General features: G+C 52.0%; 1 protein-coding gene across 1 annotated transcript in view; it reads left to right on the top strand.

Moving 5' to 3' along the window:
* Nucleotides 1-13954, top strand: part of CFDP1 (craniofacial development protein 1) — a 59429-nt gene extending 45475 nt beyond the window's left edge. The window contains exons 6-7 of the mRNA XM_054296178.1: nucleotides 8135-8293; nucleotides 13202-13954. Of these exons, the coding sequence (XP_054152153.1) occupies nucleotides 8135-8293; nucleotides 13202-13292 (250 nt within the window). The 3' untranslated portion in view covers nucleotides 13293-13954. The remainder of the gene's footprint in view (nucleotides 1-8134; nucleotides 8294-13201) is intronic.
* The last annotated feature ends 5215 nt before the right edge of the window (nucleotides 13955-19169 follow it).

Genomic DNA, 19169 nt, shown 5'->3' with positions numbered 1-19169 from the left:
ATCCTGCAGTAACAGCCTGTGCATGGCTGAGTGCTGCCCAGCTCCACAAGTGCAACTTTACTTTGTTGATATCCACCCCATAGCAACTTGATCTTAAAGACCCAAGGGAAATATTTTGCTTCCTCTGGCTGTTAGGAAGTGGGTTCTCCATGGCAGCAGTCCCTTCACAAAGCGTTTGGCTCTGAGCAGGAAACCCTGGTCCAATCCCTAATGAGCCCTTCCTGCTGATAAGGAAACCTGTGGGTCAGGGGCTCTGCCTGAGCCAGTCAACTCCCCAAGAACTGAGGTGCTTTTTGATGAACACATCCTCCAGAGCCTGTAAAATGAGACTCCAGGCCCTCCAGAGAAGTGGGTGCAGACCTGAGTGCCATAGAATGGGATCTGCCTGAGGAAAGGCCAGCTCTGGCAGAGCTGTAATATTGCTGCTGCTGCTCTCTGACATTCCTGAGCTAGAACATCCCATCTCTGCCCTGCTCAGCAACCTTGCCTCTTACTGTACATGGAGACCCAACACTGGTTTTATTCCTGGAATAACTGTATCCGTGTGTTCAGTATTATGTATATTTACACCTGGGTTATCCCCTAGTTTGGGAAGTGGACTGGAGAATAAGGTGCTGTCCTGTTTTGGAGCAAGGAAGCTCTTAAATCTCTTTTTCCAGCTTTTCACTTCAGAAAGTCCTATCCAGTACAGTCCATGACATGAAGATAGGATGGAGTATTTCTGTATCTTGGAGAGTGCACTAGAAAGGAAGTCACTGACTGGTATCTGCTGGCAGCCCGTGTCGTGGTGCTCTGCAAGCCCCTTCACCAGCTGCTGTGTCAGTTTTGCTGTTCAAAAGCTGGTTCCATGACACTTATTTCCCTCCTTACTCTGCCAGAGTAGCATTGCACAACTTCTAAAGTCATTCCTAAACTCACTGTGCTGGATTAATAACAAATCCAGCAATAAACCTGGAATACTGGAGCACTGCCCTTTGTCAGGCAATGCTTGCTGCTGTTGCTGGGATTTGGGAGTGACATGGTTTTTTCCCCTGTGACAAATCTTTGTTCCCCCACTGACTATATTTAGACACAAATAGATCCAGAATCAACTGTGCCCATGGCAAGCTGTGCTACTGCATGCAGCAGCCCTCACCAGGGCAACATCACGTGGGCTTTTATTGTCACATCTGCCCTGGCCTCTCCAGGCTGATGGAAAATGCATCATCTGAGGCAGGCTTCGATTGCTGGGATGGAGTGCTCTGACTGTCCCCGCCTCATGGTGCCTTTTATCCTCACTTTTCAACACAGAGCCTGGCTGTGGGAAGGAGAACTATCACTCTCCTTTCTGGAGAGGTTAGACCTCCTCTTCTGTCTATCTGCCACATTTCTATTTGAGCATAAATGTGCTTTAGTTGTGATCCTCCTCAGGGATTACCTCCTTGGCTCAATGGAGCTAGTGTCAGATACTTCCTATGAGTAGGAAGAAGCTGTGAACATCACTGTTCATGTAGGGGTCTCCACCACGAGGCTCTCTGAGGTCTCAGGGAGTGTGAGGTAACATTAGAAATCAGAAAGGACCTGGGGCTCAGCTTAGCTCTTGAGATTGCAAAAGCAGTGATGACAAAGCAACTTGGGGTTAGCCTGGGTTGGCAAGCCAGAACAAAAGCCTGAGAAAAGTTAACTCACACTATCAACTCGAGTTAAAACTCCCATTTCCTTGTTCCTTATAAGTACTTGGTCTGCTGCAGTCAGACCATGCTCCTTTTGCAGGTGTGTGCTCGGAGCATTTCACCAGGAGTTCACTCCTGTCAGTGAAGCCCTCCATGCAGCAGAAGTTTTGGTCTGCTGACAGGATCACAGGCAGGGTAATTCCCATTTTCCCACTGCACTTGCATCTCTTGATGCCTTTGGACACAGCTGTCTGCTCTGCTGCACCCTGCAGCAGTACTCAGTGGGTTTTGGCTGCTTTTCCATAGTGGCTTGGTCTGTGTTACTCTTCAGAGTGCAGAAGTTTGATGGGCCTCACACAGAGATACAGCCCTGTGATTTCTGTGTCAGAAATCCCCACTACTCCAGAGCACTTCAGGCAGGTTCTTTGGCTCAGTTTGTGGGTGATGAGGGTGGAAATGCTGGGTACCTGCTACCAGCTCAGCAAGTGGAGCACGTGGACAGGCACCACTGGGTTGGCAGTGAGTTCCTTGGGCTGTGCCACCCTGGCTGAGTGGTGGGAATCCATCAGTCCTTTCCCTGCCAGCCTGCCTTGGGCAGTGCCCTCCAGCCAGGATCATTGCCAACCCTCCAGCACCATCCACCCTGCTTTTATCTTCATCTCTTCCTCGCTTTCTGGTTTTTTCCACCTGGGATTTCAGTGTTTGTTTGTTTGGTGTTAAAGAGGCTTTCTTGTTTGCTTTTTTAAGTATCTGTTGTGACAGGCAGAGCTGAGAACAAGCCAGGTTGCTCTCTGCACCCACCCGAGAGCTTGTTTGGGGAAACAATGCCAAGTAGGGGCAGGGAGAGAAAGTAGAAATGCAGTTGGGTTTTTCCTGGAAGACTTCTTGTCCGTGGCTGGTTATGTGGAGTTGGGATGAGAAGAGCTGATCACTTTTAGGTGAAGAACAAGACCTGTTTTGTCATTCTAGGGAAGGCTTCTGCTAGCTAGCAGTACCAGGCACTGTCATTGTGCTGCTGCCTGCCCCATCCAGCCAGACCATCCTGACCTTAAGGAGCAGGTGGCACTGCTCTTGCCTTCCTGACATGCCCCTCTTGTTCCCTGTTTCTCTAACACCAATTTTGACTCCTCTGTTGAGGAAGATGGCCTGGAGTGAAGAGCAGAGCTGGCACATGGGCCCAGCCAGGTCTCTGCATGCACCCCTCTCGTGCAGTGCCTCTCCTGCCCTTGCACGCACAAGGAAGGACAGCAGGGCATGGTGCTCTGGGCAGGAATCTTCCACTTTATTAAAATGAAAGTATTTACTGGCTGCATCAGTTGCCCAGCTGTGGTTAGTTTGCATGAGAACCATTTCCTGCACTTAAGGAAACTATTCAGCTTTACAGCAGATTGTGGAAGGAAGGGATACTACAATGTCCAAAATCCTCTCTTTGCTGACTGGGCAAGTTTCTCACCTGAATCTCTGCCATCCAAGCACTTGGGGTGACAGGAACAGATCTGCCATTGCTGTGCTGCAAGGAAATATCACAAGTTCCAATGAGGAAGGGAGGGGAGGAAGGAGAGGGACAGCAGGAGAGCCAGGGCTGGGTGGTCAGGATGGTGTTTTAAGGGCTTTGGGGCCTGAGATGCCATCTTTCTGCACTTGGTGACATCTGCTTGCCAGCACCCTGTCCTGAGGGTGGGATCTGACATGCTGCTCAGTGCTCAGATATCCGAGATCACTGTGTCAGGGGAGATGTGAGGGCAAACAGGAGGAGCAGCACAGAGCTCTGGACAGCAGGAATGTTCTGCATGGATGGAGGAAGAAAGTGGCTTGGCAGCAGTGGAGCTGACAGATATCTCAGTGAATCACAGGTTCAACATGAGTCACTGCTGTCACATGGTTGTGAGGAAGGCACACGTCACAGGGGCCGTGTAAGGAGCTGAGTGCTTCCCAAGCATCTGAAGCATCCCCCTGCTCCCAGGGCTGGTGAACCCATCACTCATGCTATTCCTGTTTTGGATGCTGCATTTTGAGGAATGTATGGGCCAATAGCTGAGTCCATGGAGAGTGGTGAAAGTGGTCAGAGGGCTGGAAGCCATGAGGAATGAGAAAAGCTTGAGAGGACCTGGGATTGTTTAGTCTAGGAAGGAGCAAGCTGGAGGGGGAGCAATATGAAAAGCTTTCAAAGACATAAAAGGCTGCTGCAAGAAGTGAGGCAGTGATCTGTTCTTGGTAGCTACCAGGAAGAAGATATCGAGTCATAGGCTGAGCAAGGAAATTTAGTCATGGGGAAGGAAGAGTTACATAAATGAAAGGCTGCTGAAGCACTGAAACCTCAGTGAGTGTGGGGTTGGTGTCAGGAGACCTCCAGAGCACCCATGTCTGGGTGGGTGGGAGAGGAACTCATCCTGCTTTGGCTGCTGGGATGCACTCTGAGGCCTTTGTAACCAGGTTCCCAATTGCTGGAAGATTATTTTCTAAAGCTTGTGATGAAGTCCACCTCCATTAAACAGGCATACATTTCCCAGCCCTGCTGAGCATGTTACAAGACATCAGGGATTACATGTGCCAGTGACACTTTATCACTGCTGTAGCAGCAATTCGAAGCCTTTTCAGCTGCAGGCTTGCACCAAGATGGGGGGAAGCATTACTGTTAAGGACAGGGACACAGAGTGTTTTCACCTAGAGTGGTGTCCTGCAGGGGAATCCCCCCACCATGGCAGAGCTCCCCAGGCCTTTTTTTTTTTTTTTTTTTTTTTCCGTCTGTTTCAGGGGCAGACTTTGGCTGTGCTTTTTAATTGTGAAAATTCAGAGCATGTCTTTGTGTCCTAAATAGGCGATTGTCCTGATCCTCATCCCTGGGATCCATTATGTCTTAGCAAATTACTTTCTCTCTTTTAAATGCCTTAGTGATTAAAGATGCCACAGCAGATACCCTTAATGAGTACAAAAAGGGTAATAATTCCTCTTGTTGGCACTGAATGCAATTAATCAGGCCCCTTTACTTGCTTTTTAAACAGATGAGGCATTTAAGGCCAAGCAAGTTTTTAATTGGACTTTAATGTTTCTCATTTACTTCATTTTGGCACAAGCGTAGGAATTCCCACCCCCAGGTTTGCTGGATTTGTTCAGGGTGATAAAAGGCTCAGCATGGAATGAAGACTCAGCAGCAGACTCAAACATGTCCTTCAGCCTGTGCCTGGCCCCATTGCCTGGCCCAGGCTTGGTCCTGCTGCTGCAGCACAGAATTGTCCAGACAGGAGCAGAACCAGGTTATCCAGCATGGGACTGGCATTGGATATTGATAATATTTCTGGAGTAGTCATCAACACAAGGGTGCAACATAGCCTGCCCTTTTTTGTCATGTTCCCTTGCCTTGAAGGGGCTGTTGACTTGTGAGTATTCTTGTGATTATCTGGATGCCCTTGATGGAGGTCCATATCATAGCCCAGACTCTGTAGCCTCAAATAAAGGGTGAATTACATGTTTTAAGCAATATTCCTGAGATCCATGGCCAAGAGGACATACAGAGGCCTTGAGCTCCATTACATATGGATGTATGCATCCAGATGTTATTAAGTTATGCCAGAAATTGCCATGGAAGAGAAGATACATCATAAGCAGCTCTCATCTGATATGCAGCTCCTGCTCCCTGAAGCCAGCACACCCTCTTCTTCCACCTCTGGCCATGAACCATCTTGCCTTTGGTTCCCTTCCCTGCATCTCTCCTCCAGTGTGGTTTGGGGACAGCAGTGGCGTGCCAGCAGGTCCCAGTCTGTGTTTCATGCAGAGACGAGTTCAGCAGCCCAGCTTGGCTCACTGGCCCCTGTCCCAGCTCAGCCCTTCCCTGCCAGCAGCTGACCGAGGTTCAGCCAAAAGGGATCAGCCTCAGCATGTGTGAGCCTGCCCCTGAGCCTGCTCGTCACTCTGCAGGGCAGAGGAAAGATCCCAGAACTTTCAGTTGGGTTTTTCCAGGTGTGTGCTGTGTCCTTTGCTGTCAGACCTGTCTGTATTTCAAGTGACAGTGACTGTGGAGTTCCACGCATGGAAAGGTCAGTGGATGCAGATGAGCTGTGGGTGTCCTTGGGTAGGTGTGATGGCTCTTGAGTCATTGGGGTTTTTTGCCCCAATAAAACATTCTGGAGAAATCTAGGGACAAGGGACAACACCCTCAATTTCTACATCCCTGCTTTTCCCACTTCAAAGGTAGGAAAATCTTAAGCCCAAGTGTGTCTGGAAAGTTAAGTGTATTCAGAGAAATGTGTTATTGAATACCTTGTGTTAATTTAAACACCTTCTGCCTGCCAGGCTTGAGGCAGAGGAGCTTTGCCAGCTGCATCAGCCTAGATCTGTTTCAGGGCATCTTTAAGGCCTCCCAGTGCAGCTTGAGGAACTGCTGTGCACAGCCACTGGGCTCTGCTTTCCAGGCAGCTGTGCAGCAGGGAATGCCATGGGGGAGGCTGGCCCAATATTTTATTTGGTTCATCCTTATTCTTTGTTGTATCTCCTTTCCTCTGACACATCCCTCACATCTTGAACACACATCTGATACTGGGTTTGGTGGTTGAGCAAGGCTTGCGTAGTCCTGGATAGCCAAATGTGGGAACCAAGTGTCTCCAATTTTTTCTTCTGCTGGGAACATCTTTGCCCATTTTGCCCCCTTACACCGCTTCCCTGCCACCTGCAGATCAGGATACCTGGAGCCATCATGCCTTGAAAAGTAAGGGAGAATTAAGCATTGGATCAAGGTTTTGTTGTGTGATCATGGTGTGAAGGGCTGTAGACATCTTGATGAGATGTTCAGAGATAAAGGCGAATCAGAGAGATCCAGCTTGTTCTGTGTCCCCCCAGAGTGAACAACTGCTGGCTCTTGGGCCGGGCTCCAGCCATGGGCAGGGACTGAAGGAAATAAGAGGGCCAGGTCCTAGGACATTTCTGCTCCTCTGGCTGGTATTGAGAAGGGGCAGGCAGCCTTGTCCAGTTGCTATGGAGCCTGCCAAGATGTCCTTAATCCCAAATATATCTCTGTCAGGAAGCTGCAACCCCAAGTGACTCTAGCCAGCCATTCTTTCATTGAGAGTCTTCTGGCTGAGGCTTACAGAGTTGTCATTTTCTTTGATTTAATTCCATATAAACTGCAGAATTATTTTCCTTTAGAGGCTTGCAAATTACGGAAGCATAAACCATGCTAATGATCCGATAAGGACAACTTTGGATGCGTTCCCAAGAACGGCTACCCCTGGGCAGGAGCGTGCTCAGAGAGCACTGATGGAGAGCAATTTGCCATGCTCACCTGGCTGCCTTCCTTGGGCCCCCCTTCCCAAATTCCTTCATCTCTCAGGAACGAGAGTAATTTCCTCTCTGGCTTCTTGCAGAGGCAAAGGCCCTGCAGACCTGAAGTTATCTCTGGAATGTGTGTAAACACGAGTTCAATGGGATGCTGTTTGCCCCCCATTCCTGGGGGGGCGTTGAGAAGGGTTAATACAAGTTTGTTTAATGGGTTCCTATCCCTGAGAATTGTCTTCCTTAGAGGGCAGCTTGGCTGACCTGAGCCCCTGTGTGTGCATTTCCCAGCATAAAGGGGAGACTGAGGGGCCCCACCACACGGGTGGGATTTCACTCCTCTAAGAACAAGGGATGAAAGGCCAAAGTGGTCTTCCTGCCAAACAGGGACCCAGGAGATGGTATGGGATCACAGTGCACATGCACTGGGACTCAGTGTGCAGCTAACAGGATTATTTAGGTGGTGCTTGGACAGAAACGAATCAGAAGGGTGAGAGTTATAGGCAGTTCTGTGCTCCCATCTTCAAAGAGCACTGAAATGTAAGCAGGGGGACAAAACGTTTTCAGTGACGTATGGGCTGGGGCAAAATGCATTTCAATGAGAGGCATAAGGAACTCTATCTGTTTGCATAAAAATAATTCAGATGTAAGTTCATTAGTGGTGTACAAGTACGTCACTAATGAGACTTGCCTGGAGACCTGGAGTGTTCTTGGATTTAGAGTAAGAAGCAGGAATCAGAAACTAAAACTAGAGAAAATCAAGCATTAGTACCAAGTAAATGGTTAATTTCTGGATGTGTTGTCAGCACTAGTGACGCACTGAGGCTGGATGCCTTCCAGAAAACAACACTTTAACTGAAGACAAAGAAACAGACTTAGCACAGAGGTGATCAGTGGAATGGCTTGGCCTGGTGTATACAAGGGGTCAAACTAGATGATTTAATGATCTCTTTTGGCCTGAAAGCTCTCTGTTCTCTTAAGAAGATAAATGAAAAAGCCCTTTCACAAAAACCAAGCACTTGAGATATGTGTGTAATGAACTCTGCTGCTTCCAGGGGAACGGCAGAGCAGGATCTGCAGGAAGCGTGACCTTGCCGCCTGCACGCTGCCTGGAGTTGGTGGCCATCTGTACCACCATCAAGGCCACCACCCTCACCTCTGTTTTTAATTGCCATCTCCCTGCATTTAACCAACATTTGCTCCTTAATCTCCATCAGGGTGAAGAGGCCAAGCGGCATGAGCAGCCTCCTGGGGAAGATTGGTGCCAAAAAGCAGAAGATGAGCACACTGGAGAAATCTAAACTGGACTGGGAGAACTTCAAGGAGGAGGAGGGGATTGTGGAGGAGCTGGCAATCCATAACCGAGGGAAAGATGGGTAAGAGGGGCTTTACCTAATAGTAGTCCAGAATTTCCCATTGCTTCCTTTACATGTGGGAAGCCCATTGCTGGCTACAGAGTTCAAAAACCCTTGGGATTTCTTAAGGATTTATTCTAGGGATACGTAAAGCCACTAGCTGCTGTAGGCATCACAGGGAGACAGGTAAGTCTGCAAACACCTATCACTCTCTGCTAACAACCTTGTGAGTTCTCTAAGTCCAGCCAATGTCTGGCTTTGTCATCTCTTCTGCTTGTGGCACAGATCATGAACTGGTCTAATTCAGTCCCTCCATGAGGAAGCACAATTGCCTTTGTCCTGTTTTCTTTTTTCAGTTTGGGAGTGTTTTGTTCTGTCCATCAAATCACACGTTTCGGCTGTATCTGTCCTCTTTCCTCCAGCATAAAGATTTGTGTAAACCCAGAGCAGCTGGCAAGGTGCGTCAGAGATTATGGCAGCGCTGGGCGTTGGTTGTGTGCATCAAGCAATGTTCACTCCAATGAAGTTAATGGAAGTATCATAAAAGTAAATGGTGATGCTGTAAATAAAGCAGAAAGTTAATAACATGCACTGCAGGGAGTGATAATGAGATCAGAAGCAGCATTTCCACTACAAGTGCTTTGCTAAGCTCTGGGAAAACATAACCAGCTTAGTGGACAGCTCGTAAAATGTACATTTTATTATAAGCTGTTCTTTTACTGGAAGAACTCAAAGCTTCTGCATTCCAACAGATTGGATTTTCTGTTTTAAACAGATATTTTATAACTGTCAAACTATCAAATAGATATTTTCAGTTTGGTCTTGCACCCTTCCACAAACACGCCTTCTCCATCAAATCTCTCCTGATCTGTTTCTGGTCATGAAATAAATGCATGCCCTTGAAAAAGTAGAGTAATTCAGTAGGAGTGCTGCAGAGGAGCAGCTGTTCCTCTGAGATCCCTGAAATCCAAGGAGGTGCATGATTTACGCCACATACAGGTGTGGCAGAGCAGTGTTTGTGTCATCTCTTGTGTGCCCAAACCCAGCATGTCAGCTGTTCCTGGCCAGTTTCCCTTCCCAGCCCATCCAAGCAGGACAGCTTGCTCTTCATGCCTGGCAAACCTTCATCACGTGATGGTCCTTGAAGGCTAAAGAAGGGATCAGCACATGGAAAAGATGAGCAAAGCAGAGCAGCAATTTTAAGAGCATCTTTAATCTTGGACAGCTTTGGGTTTTGCTGCCTGTCACATCCCAGGCTAGAAAATCTGCTGAGCTCTTGGCAAGCGGTTTTTGTCATTAAACAAATGAGGAACATAATGCCAGGATAACTTTAGACACTCCTTATTAATATGTTTACACTAGTCAGGCATGCAGTGTGAGGGGATCAATCGAGTATTACTTGGTTACAGGTATTACACTAGGAATTACTTCCACCTTTAAGGTAAAGGGAGAAGGGAGGAGCAGCAATGGAGGCACAGCCCCCTGCATTTCTGCTTACAGACCACCTCGGTGTGAAGGGTGCGGTGCCCTCCCAGAGCAGCCATCTCGCCTGGGGGGCAGGTCACACAGACACAGCTGCTGCCGGCCCCAGGTCATTTCACAGGAGCCTGTTGTCCCTTCTGCAGCTGCCTCTTCTCCTTTAATAATGTCAGCCGTACTCACCCTTCAGTGGGCAATCATTTACACATCTCTATAAAAATTGTAATGAGCTGTTGTTAACCCTTCAACCCAGGCAGGCGAGAGCAGGCGCTGCCTTTAATCCCTGGTGCTGTTAGAAACCTCTGCTCCCCACGTGTCCTGCTGTGTGATTGTAAATGTCTGCCTGGCAAGGAGAGCTGCAGCCCACTCCTGGAGATGTTTGCTCAGTGCCACACATCCTGTGCACTTTCAGGTGGTCTGTGCGTGTCTCAAGGAAAGCAGGAAGCTTTAATATTTGCTCAGGAGAGAAGACAGGCTGAATTCCTTTATTGTGCCAACCCTGTGGAAGCTGGTGCAGCCCAGAGCTCCTCACACCTCCTGGCCTTTCTCCAGCAGCCACACCAGAACACAGCAACCAGGGGAGCAGTGGGGTTGTGGCATCTTTCTGCTGCCAGTTCCAGTTACCAGCCCAGCCATTCTGGGCCTAGAATTCCTGAGACAGAGGAGACATGTGCTATCCCCTTGCCTGTCCTCCGTTGCCTCTGATTTTCCACCCCTTGTACCTCCATCCCCCATCCACGGATTTGCATTTCCTTAGGAGTAGAATCTGGGCTTTCACAGCCTGGCTGTATCAAGTCCTGAGGGCCTGTCCTGGATTTGACATGAGGGGCTGCAGTAAGGAGCAGAGGCAGCTATCCCCTTTGCTGTTCATCTCTCTGATGTGCTTTATAAATGGAAATGTGTAGTGGCCTCTTAATTGGGCCACCTTTGTAGGGCAGCCCCATGGGGGAGCAGCCGGCCCCAGCACTCCTGCACCGGGTGACTGATGGTGACTGACAGAGGACAGGCAGCACCAAGGACCCTCCCCAGAGCAGCTTGCAGCTGCCCTCGTTAGCAGAGACAGCCTTGCTCCCTCCCAGTGGGTTTACTTTGCTCTGCTGTGGATCACAGCTGCCCCGTTTCCAGGCGGGTTGATGATTTACAGGAGCTATTGATTCAGGTAGCAAAGGTTGTTTAGACAAGCACAGGACGGGTGTTTGTGCCTCACTCGTGCCCTTTGCACCATGCTTGGCAGTGCCTTGGTGTTGGCTGCACGGAGCTGCCTGAGCACAGAGAGCTGCAGCTCCAGCACAGGCTTCAGAGCATGGAGGGGCTTGTGCTGGCCCTGCAGCTTCCCTGCTCACGTCTGTGTGCCCCTCCAGCCCCTGTGTGCCTGCAGCACAACCAGCCAGGCCCCACCAGCCCCAGTGTATGCCCAGGTAGTGCCTGGGGGTCTGCTCTGGTACCTAGAGCACTTTTCTGTGGCCAGCCAAGGACAATGCCATGGGATGACGTCGGTGGCAGTTCCTCCTCCGTGCAGCGCTGCTGGCTGTGGCTGTGAGACCACATTCCTGGTTCATGATCCATATCAGTCCCCCAGGAGGCAGGCCCTGCCCACCAGAGAGGCACAGCAGCCAGGGGGAAGAGGAGAAGAAAGAGACTGACCCCTTGATAGATGGGTGTCCCAGAGGAGCCAAAACAGCTTTGGATTCAGTAGGTTGGGCTGTTGCTGCCCAGGCCATTGGGGTGTTCCCAGATGAGCATCAGTACCTCCTGTCCTTGTTGTCCCAGCTGGGGTTGTGGCTGGTGTTCAGCAGTGGAGGGGGAGAGAAACCACACACCCAGTAGTGACACTGAGCACACAGAGTGTGACCCCTCAGCTTCCTTCCTGTGGCCTCTCTGGGCCCAGCCCCAGGAGCCTCCCTGCTCACAGGGATGAAGGGAAGCGACACTCCCCTGCCTGCCTTTCCTGAGCCACTCTGGGGAGGGGGCCTCAGTGCACAGCCCTCCTCCAACACTGAGGGGCAGGGGCCACAAAAACACCTCCTCCCAGCCAGCTCCTGGCCTGCATTGCGCCGTGCTGGTCCCTGCCCCTCACTGCCGGCGGAGATGAGCTGACCCAGTTGTGTCAGCACGAGAAGGGCTGGAGCTGAGATGGGAGTGGGTGGCAGCAGGGACACATGGGGCTGTTCACCCGCTTGGGGGAATCAGTCACTGAAATGAATCTGGATTAATTCATTTCCAGTGATGACTGGGTGGGCAGGAGTGTCAGGGCTGTCCCTTGCAGCAAGGGCAGAGGCTCCCTGCTGGGGACACATTTAGTACACGTTCGATAGTTGTAGCATAAAGAATTGCAGAATCACGGAATGGTTCAGGTTGGAAGGGACCTTTAAGGGGCAGCTAATCCAGCCCCCAGCAGTGAGCAGGAATTCTTTATCTAGATCAGATTGCTTAGAGCCCCATTCAGCCTGACCTTGCGGGGACCTCATCACCAAATGTTCATCTGTCTCAGAGAGAACACTGGTAGGAGAGGCCTTTAACCTTCCCATGTGGGCCTTGGGCACTTTCATGCACACCACCCAGCAGCCTGGAAAACCTGCAGAGCCTGAGATGCTCATCTTCCCTTAGGCTTTGCTCTTGCTTTCAAGCAGTAGGATGCTCTGGTGAGCAGGAAAAGCAGTGACCAATAGAACAGCCAAATTCAGTGATTCCCCACACAAGTTTAATGACCTTGTCATGGCAGTCCAGTGTTTGCCACCCTGGAACAAATGCAAAACAATTGTGATGATTCAGTTACAGCCCCTGTTTTGAATTGCAATTTCACTCCTTCTCTAGGTTAATTAGTAGCACAGCCCCGGGCTGTCTATGGCAAGGGTTTGCAGTGAACTACATTAAAATTCAGCTGCATGCCATTAAGGAGGAGCAAGGTGCTTTTCCAGGCCTAGGCGTGCCTTCTTCCTCGCAGCACTCAGGTGCCATGCTGAGGGGCAGCACTAAATACTCGGTGGTTAGAAGGTGTCTGTGGCTGGGAAACCCCTGGCCTGCATCCCTGAGCTGCTGCAGGCTTGCTGGGTGATGCTTTTTGCATCCCTAATACTCCCTGTGCCTGTTCCTTGTATCGTGGGCCTGTCAGCTTGTATTGAAGGTTGTGGTTGGGTTTGAGCTGCTTTGCTAGGTGGTGCAAAAGGCCTGCTCTGATCCCCTTCAAGGTGCCTGTGGAGGACATTTCTCAGCTGTAGAAGAAGAGCTGGGACCAGAATCAGCCGGTTCAGTTCTCTAGTCTATGGGACCACCAGAGCAGTTTTGGTGTCTGTGGATGTTCAGTGGAGCGATCAGTTCATGGAAAGAGAGGGAGGGAGACAGACAGTGCTTTCCCTCCCTGTGATCCCTTCAGGTGGGGTTTGCCCCAGGCTGGGGCCACACAGGCTGCCACAGACACTGCTCACGGCCTCTGCCTCTGCCTCCCTGCAGGTACATCGAGAGGAAAGCGTTCCTGGAGCGCGTGGATCACAGGCAGTTCGAAATCGAACGCGACATCAGACTGAGCAGGATGAAGCCCTGACGTGCTGGGGGTGGCCAGCCCCCCACATGGGGGCTTTGCTCCCTTCTGTGCCCCAGGGCTGGCTGGGGGCTGCCGGCCACCGACGACCGCCAAGCACGGAAACTGTTCTCTACCCGAGACTCAGCCCGTATGTTTCAACATACAGGGTTTTCCTTTTACTGTAATAGTTTGGGGAGGGTATTTGTCAGTGGACAGGAGGCACTTGGAGGGTTAAATGGCCCAGCAGCTGATAGAAGACACTGGTGTAATTCTGGCAGCAACTTTCCAAGGAGAAGAGGTGGTGGCACCCATCCTTTACCAATCCCAGGTGCTTCTGGCAGCAGGAGGAGCCGCCAAGGCTGGGAGAGTACTGGCATGTTTGGTGGTGAGAGTGGAGCTGCAGGAAGGTTTCACGGCTGCTGTGCATACTCAAGCTGTGGGCTGGAGCCCTTCTGCCTGCTCTGCCAGCCCGCAGCACTCCCTGCCCCTCCGCCCTCTGCTCCTGTCCAGACAAAGCCAAACTGTCTGTACTTGTTTGTGGGGTCTGATGATGCTGGGGGGGGTTAAGCAAGCTGGTGAAGAAATCCTTCCTTGTTCACGCTGTCAAGAAGATGGGAGCAGCTGCAGCAGGCAGGAAGGGCCAGGATCTGAGTGTTCACGTGAATAAAGTATTCCATCCCAACGCTTCTGCATGCTGGCAGTGTGGTTTGTGTGGGAAGCAGAGGACAAAGAAATTAAGGATCACATACAGTAAGGAGTGTCTAATGGGAGTCATAAAAACCTCTCTCAGAGGTGTCCAGTGTGCACCCTGATAGCAGCCTGGAGGTCAGAGCAAGTGCTTGAACCACCTTCCCTCCTCATTACTGGGGCTGGTGGTGCAATGAAACCCAGAACTGGGGATGACAAGGTCAATGTAGTCCTGTAGCAGTGCTGCAGGAGTGAGGAAACTCATCCAAAGCATGGCCACGCAGGGACATTCAGCGAGTGCAGCTGCCTGGAGGGCAGGCCAAGGCGCCTGGGTGTGGAAGGAGCAGCTGGAGCTGGACACCAGCAATGCTCTGTCATCCCAGCCATCCCTGCTGGTCTGGCTCCAGTGGAGCTGGGCAGTTCCCCATGTCTGGCCTATGCCCATCCTTGGAGCAGAGGTATTCACCAGCATTTCCCCACAGGATGCTCTGGGCCTGCTTGGTGGGGCAGCCCGTGCTGGTGCTGTGCTGGGGAAAGCAGCCCCAGCCCCTCCATCCTTCCTTCCCACAGGGTGAGCGAGGCCATCACTGCCATGGCCCCTTCCCTGCAGCTCTGAGCACGGCCTGAGCCTGGGGCTCATGTGCCCACTGCTGAGTCAGCCCCTGCTCTGTGCCTGTGCTGCAGGATAGACAGAACAAAACACCACGTGCTCAGGGGAGCTGCAGCCTTTGGCACCCTGTTCTGTACAGAATCAGCTGTATTGGACCTGCTTAGACAAGCCTGAAATTGGACAGAAACAAAACAACAGAGTGATGACATGTTTTCATCTCCAAACACTTCCAAGCCAGTTGCTGTTCTGGCTTAGGTTGCAAAAACAGCCAGAGTCTCTGTGCAGGGCACTGTTGTGGGGATATCTCAGCCTGGGGCTCCTGAGTGGCAGTAAATGGCCCTGGCAGGGCCCGTGTGGGCTGTGGAGCAAGGCAGGTTTGCTGCAGTAATTGGGCTGCTCTCCTCCTTGGAATGGTAGTGCTGGACCATCTCCAGCACCTTCTCCCCTTGTGTGCTGTCCTGCCCTCCTTACAGGGACCCTCCCAACAGCGACTCCAAGGCAGCCCAGGCTTGTTTTGCTGCAGATCCCAGAAGATGGTGAGATGCTGAGGTAGCCACAAGCAAGCAGGGAGGGCTGGGCCTGCTGAATGCTGAGGAGGCAGCCAGGGAAATGATTTGCCCATTGCTCTGCTGTTGCTGAGAGGAGAAGAGGAAATATTTGGGAACATCTCTGCCCTGGGACCCCATGGCATCTGGCTTCTGGGGCTGCCAACCAAAAACTTTCATTCCAGGGATATGCTTTCTGCTCCAGCAGCTGGGCAGCACCAAGGAGGTAAGAAATGGAAAATAATTCTGTGCATTGTAGCATGAGCAAGAGCAGAATGGAAATGCAACAAGTACCCTTGGAGATCCCAAAGGCCAGAGGCACCAAACCCAGCCTTGTTTTTAAAAGCATTAAAGAGCTCCAGGCTGTGTCCATAGTGTGTCCTGCAGCTGCATCTGGCTCTGGATGGCTTGGGGGTGGCTTTGGATTCACATGCACACTGATGGTGTCTTAGAGGGATGTGGCCAGCACCACCTCCCTCGTATGCTGGTGAACTGGGAAAATTGATGACCTGCAATTTATGGGATCCTGCCTGCCAGTTCCAGCTATGCTCTTCAGAAACCCTCCAGAGTTTTTTCTTCTTTTCAGCTGAGCAAATGTGGAAAACCTTGAAATCCTGGAAGCAACCTGACCTGCTGGAAAAGGGCAATGTAATGGCAACGGCCGAGAGCCTCGCCTCCCCTCTCTGCTGGGCTCCCAGCTCGTGGCAGCATGGTGTGCCCAGCTCAGCATGAGGATGCTGGGCTGCAGTGCCAGCTCCGGGCCCAGCAAGCTGGGGCAGGCTGGGTGGGATGGCTGGGAGCAGCCTCCAGCCTGGGCTGATCCCTGGCCTCCTCCACGCTCCCCAGCCTCCCGCGTGTTTGCTGCGTTGGATCATGTATTCCTCGCCTCTCTTTCCTGAGCACGAGGAGTGATTTACAGGTCTCCAGAAAACACAGCTTGGCTGCTTTGGAAGGAAAAAAGAAAACAACCAAAACCCCTCTCTGCTTGCTATTTCCATTGCCCAGTTGTTTCCCACAAAGGGGGGTGGCCCCAGGACCCGCCAGCCCTCAGTGTCCCCAACAGCCCTTGATGTCCCCAGCAGCCCTGCACTTTCTGTGAGGAGCAATGTTCTCAGATGTGGGCCCATCTTTTGAGACATTCCCACCTTGAGCTGTCCTCTCTGGGAAGCTCACATGTTCTCCATGGGTTAGGACCCACCCTGGGCATTTGCTTGGGGTAATTTTGGCCCTATAAGGAGTTCCTCATGGCCAGAGCATCACCTCACCCTGAGGAGCTCCCCCTTCCCTGGCTGCCTGAAGGGGCCCCTTGTGCAGCTGAGCCCCAAACAAGGCTCCAATTGTGTCTGTGTGTCCTGATGGTCGGGGCTTCTGCCACACATCCCTGTGCTGGGGCCATGGTAAAACCAGCTGTGTGCAACCCACACCCACAGGCTCAGCTTTGCTGATCTGCTGGGGTTTGTGGGGGCTGTTATGGGGCCACGGGAATCATGACAGGGAGGTAACAGTGTGCATTTAAAGCTGCTGCAGTGAAAGAGACATGGGAATAAATGTTGACATGGGTGGAGGTTGAATGCTGTCTGGCTGGGGGTGCATCCCATAGCCCCAGGCTGTCCCAAGGACCACAATGGGATTCATGGACAGAGCTGCCATCAGGCAAAGCGTGGCAGATGGGAGAAGGAGAGACCAGAGCATGGAGCTGACCTCAGGAGCATCTCCCTGCAGCCAGGGCAGGGGTTCCCTGAGGGGCAGAGCTGGTACCTGGAAGGTGATGCTGCCAGCATCATATCCTCTTTTCCAATTTGTTGTTTTCAGCCTCTTCCCACTTCTGCTTCAGAGCAATGTCCCACCCAGCAGCACAGTGGGATTCTGTTTGCAGTGTGTTTAATGGGGAGTAATGGAGTGGCCTGTGGGTCTCCCACCCCATTCGAGGGTCTCCACCCCGGGGCATCCTTGTGCTGGCACTGACATTAGAAGCTCAGCTGATGGTGGTGGCACAGCCAGCCCTCCCTGCTGTCAGCCCTTCCCCTCCCAGCAGTGAGCCCCAGCTGGGGGCGAGGATCAGCGCCAGCCCTCACCGGGGATGAATGGGGAGACAAACAGAGCTGCTACTGTTGGGGCAGCCTGAGCCCTGCAGCCTGCCTTGGCTTTGCTGGAGATGAGGGGGTGCCCTGCAATCCTGTTCTTTGGAAAGGCAAGCAGCCTCCCCCAGCATCTTCTCTCCACAGCTGAGAACCAACCCAGTGCCACAGAGCAGCACAGGGATAAATCCTGGTTGTGATCCTGTTGGGTCCCGTGATATTACAAGCCAAGAGAAATGTCCTCATTATTTCCAGAATATTGAAGTCTAATAAATCCTGTCCTGCCTTATAGGATTTATTTTTTCATTCATTGCTAGGAGACTCAGTCCTGTGTAATCCTATTGCTGCTGCAGGAGGTGGGGAGCAGCTTTCCCAAGCACAGACCTGGCAGGGCTGTGGGCAGGAGCAGGAAGACCCAGCCCAAGCTGCTGGTCCCAGCAAACATCCCAGTGCCAGCCCATTTCCTGGTGTGTCCCTCTGTCCCTGAGCTGTGCCCTGTGTTTGATTCACCAAAATGAATCTCATCCAATTGTTGGGACACGGCTGGGCCAATGGGGCATTAAATGGCATGGCTCAGCTCAGCCTGCTCCCCCTGTCCATTGTACATCTGCCATGCCCCCCAAATCTCACTTTGGAGTCTTCCTACACCTTCTCACACCACATCCAGCAGGAAAAGCTGCAGAAAGGCAGGAATAGGTGGGCCCAGCCCAGCCAGTCCCCTGCCTGTGCAGAGCCAGCCGTGCCTGGCTCACTGTGCACCAGGGACTCTCTGGAAGACAATGATGGACACGTGAATATGGCTGGAAAATTTGCCACTGAAGTGTTTTCCATAGCAACCGTTGCTGGGGCAACCTGCATCCCAAGGAGCATCCATCCCAAAGCACCCAGCCCTGTGTCCAGTGGAGCTGGCAGGGAATCACAGTGTGGGACTGCTGGGACTGCCACCAGCAGCAGCACAGGGATGCTGTGGCAGCCAGTCCGGCTCTGAGCATCCCCAGTGCTGCAGGGCCCTGTAATGCTCCACTTCTCATCTTCTTTTTGGCATTTCATTTTCTCAAAGGTAGGAGAAGGCTAAGGAAGACCTGCTGGTGCCTGTTGCCACATGGGTGCTTGGCTGTGGAAGCAGGGATGTGCAGGAGCTGTTGCCAGCTTGGGGTGCTCAGCAGATGCAAGCAGTGATTTTTGGCTCTGATGGACCAAAAATGGGATTGAGTTTGACAGTGAACGCTTTGATCTGAGCATCAACACGGGGAGAGGGAAAAGTGATATTCCCACTGCTTTTAAGTCCAAAAGCAGGAAGCTTATGGCCCCTCAGCACCTACCTGAAGTCTTGTGGTGACAGCTTCACCCTGGGGACACCTCAGGGATCCCAGGAAATCCTCACTGTGGTGGGCCCACGCCAGACTCAGGCTGTCCAAAGGAAACCCACCCTGGCTTCATGGGATCAGCTGCACAGTGGTGAAGAGAGGCTGGGGAGCCCTGAGCCCATCCCTAGGATGTCCCGGTGCTCGGTGCCTGCGCTGTCACCACTGTCACCAACAAGAGGAAACCACAGGGCTGAGGCTGCGCCTGCCGGGGCAGCTGCGGTTTGCGGGCTGACCGCAGCCCCTGCCACCAGTGGATGTCTCCCACCCACACCCGTGCCTCAGTTTCCCTTTCTGCACTGATACACAGGGACACTTGCCTCCAAGCTGGGGACAGTGGTGGTGGCTGTGGTGGTGGCTCAAGTACTGCTTTCTAGGGAAGGACACATGTTTGCAATCTGGCCTCAGTTCTGCCGCTGCACCCTGGTGTGGCCTGAGAGTAACCCTGGAGGGTGAGAGGAAATGCCATGAGGGGGATGGCGGCCAGGAGGCACGGGCACAGTCAGGGGCACAGTCAGGGGCACATTCCTGGCCTGTCCCCTCACACAGCCCTCGCTCACTGGCCTGCAGCTCCCACACAGGCCCACTCATTGCCCACTTGCCCATGAGCTCAC

The sequence above is a fragment of the Melozone crissalis genome, unplaced genomic scaffold (assembly GCF_028551555.1).
Source record: "Melozone crissalis strain CALT ecotype California unplaced genomic scaffold, PUWL_Pcris_2 ptg000007l_1, whole genome shotgun sequence".
NCBI classification, from domain to species: domain Eukaryota; kingdom Metazoa; phylum Chordata; class Aves; order Passeriformes; family Passerellidae; genus Melozone; species Melozone crissalis.
This window is presented reverse-complemented; position numbering and strand designations above follow the sequence as displayed.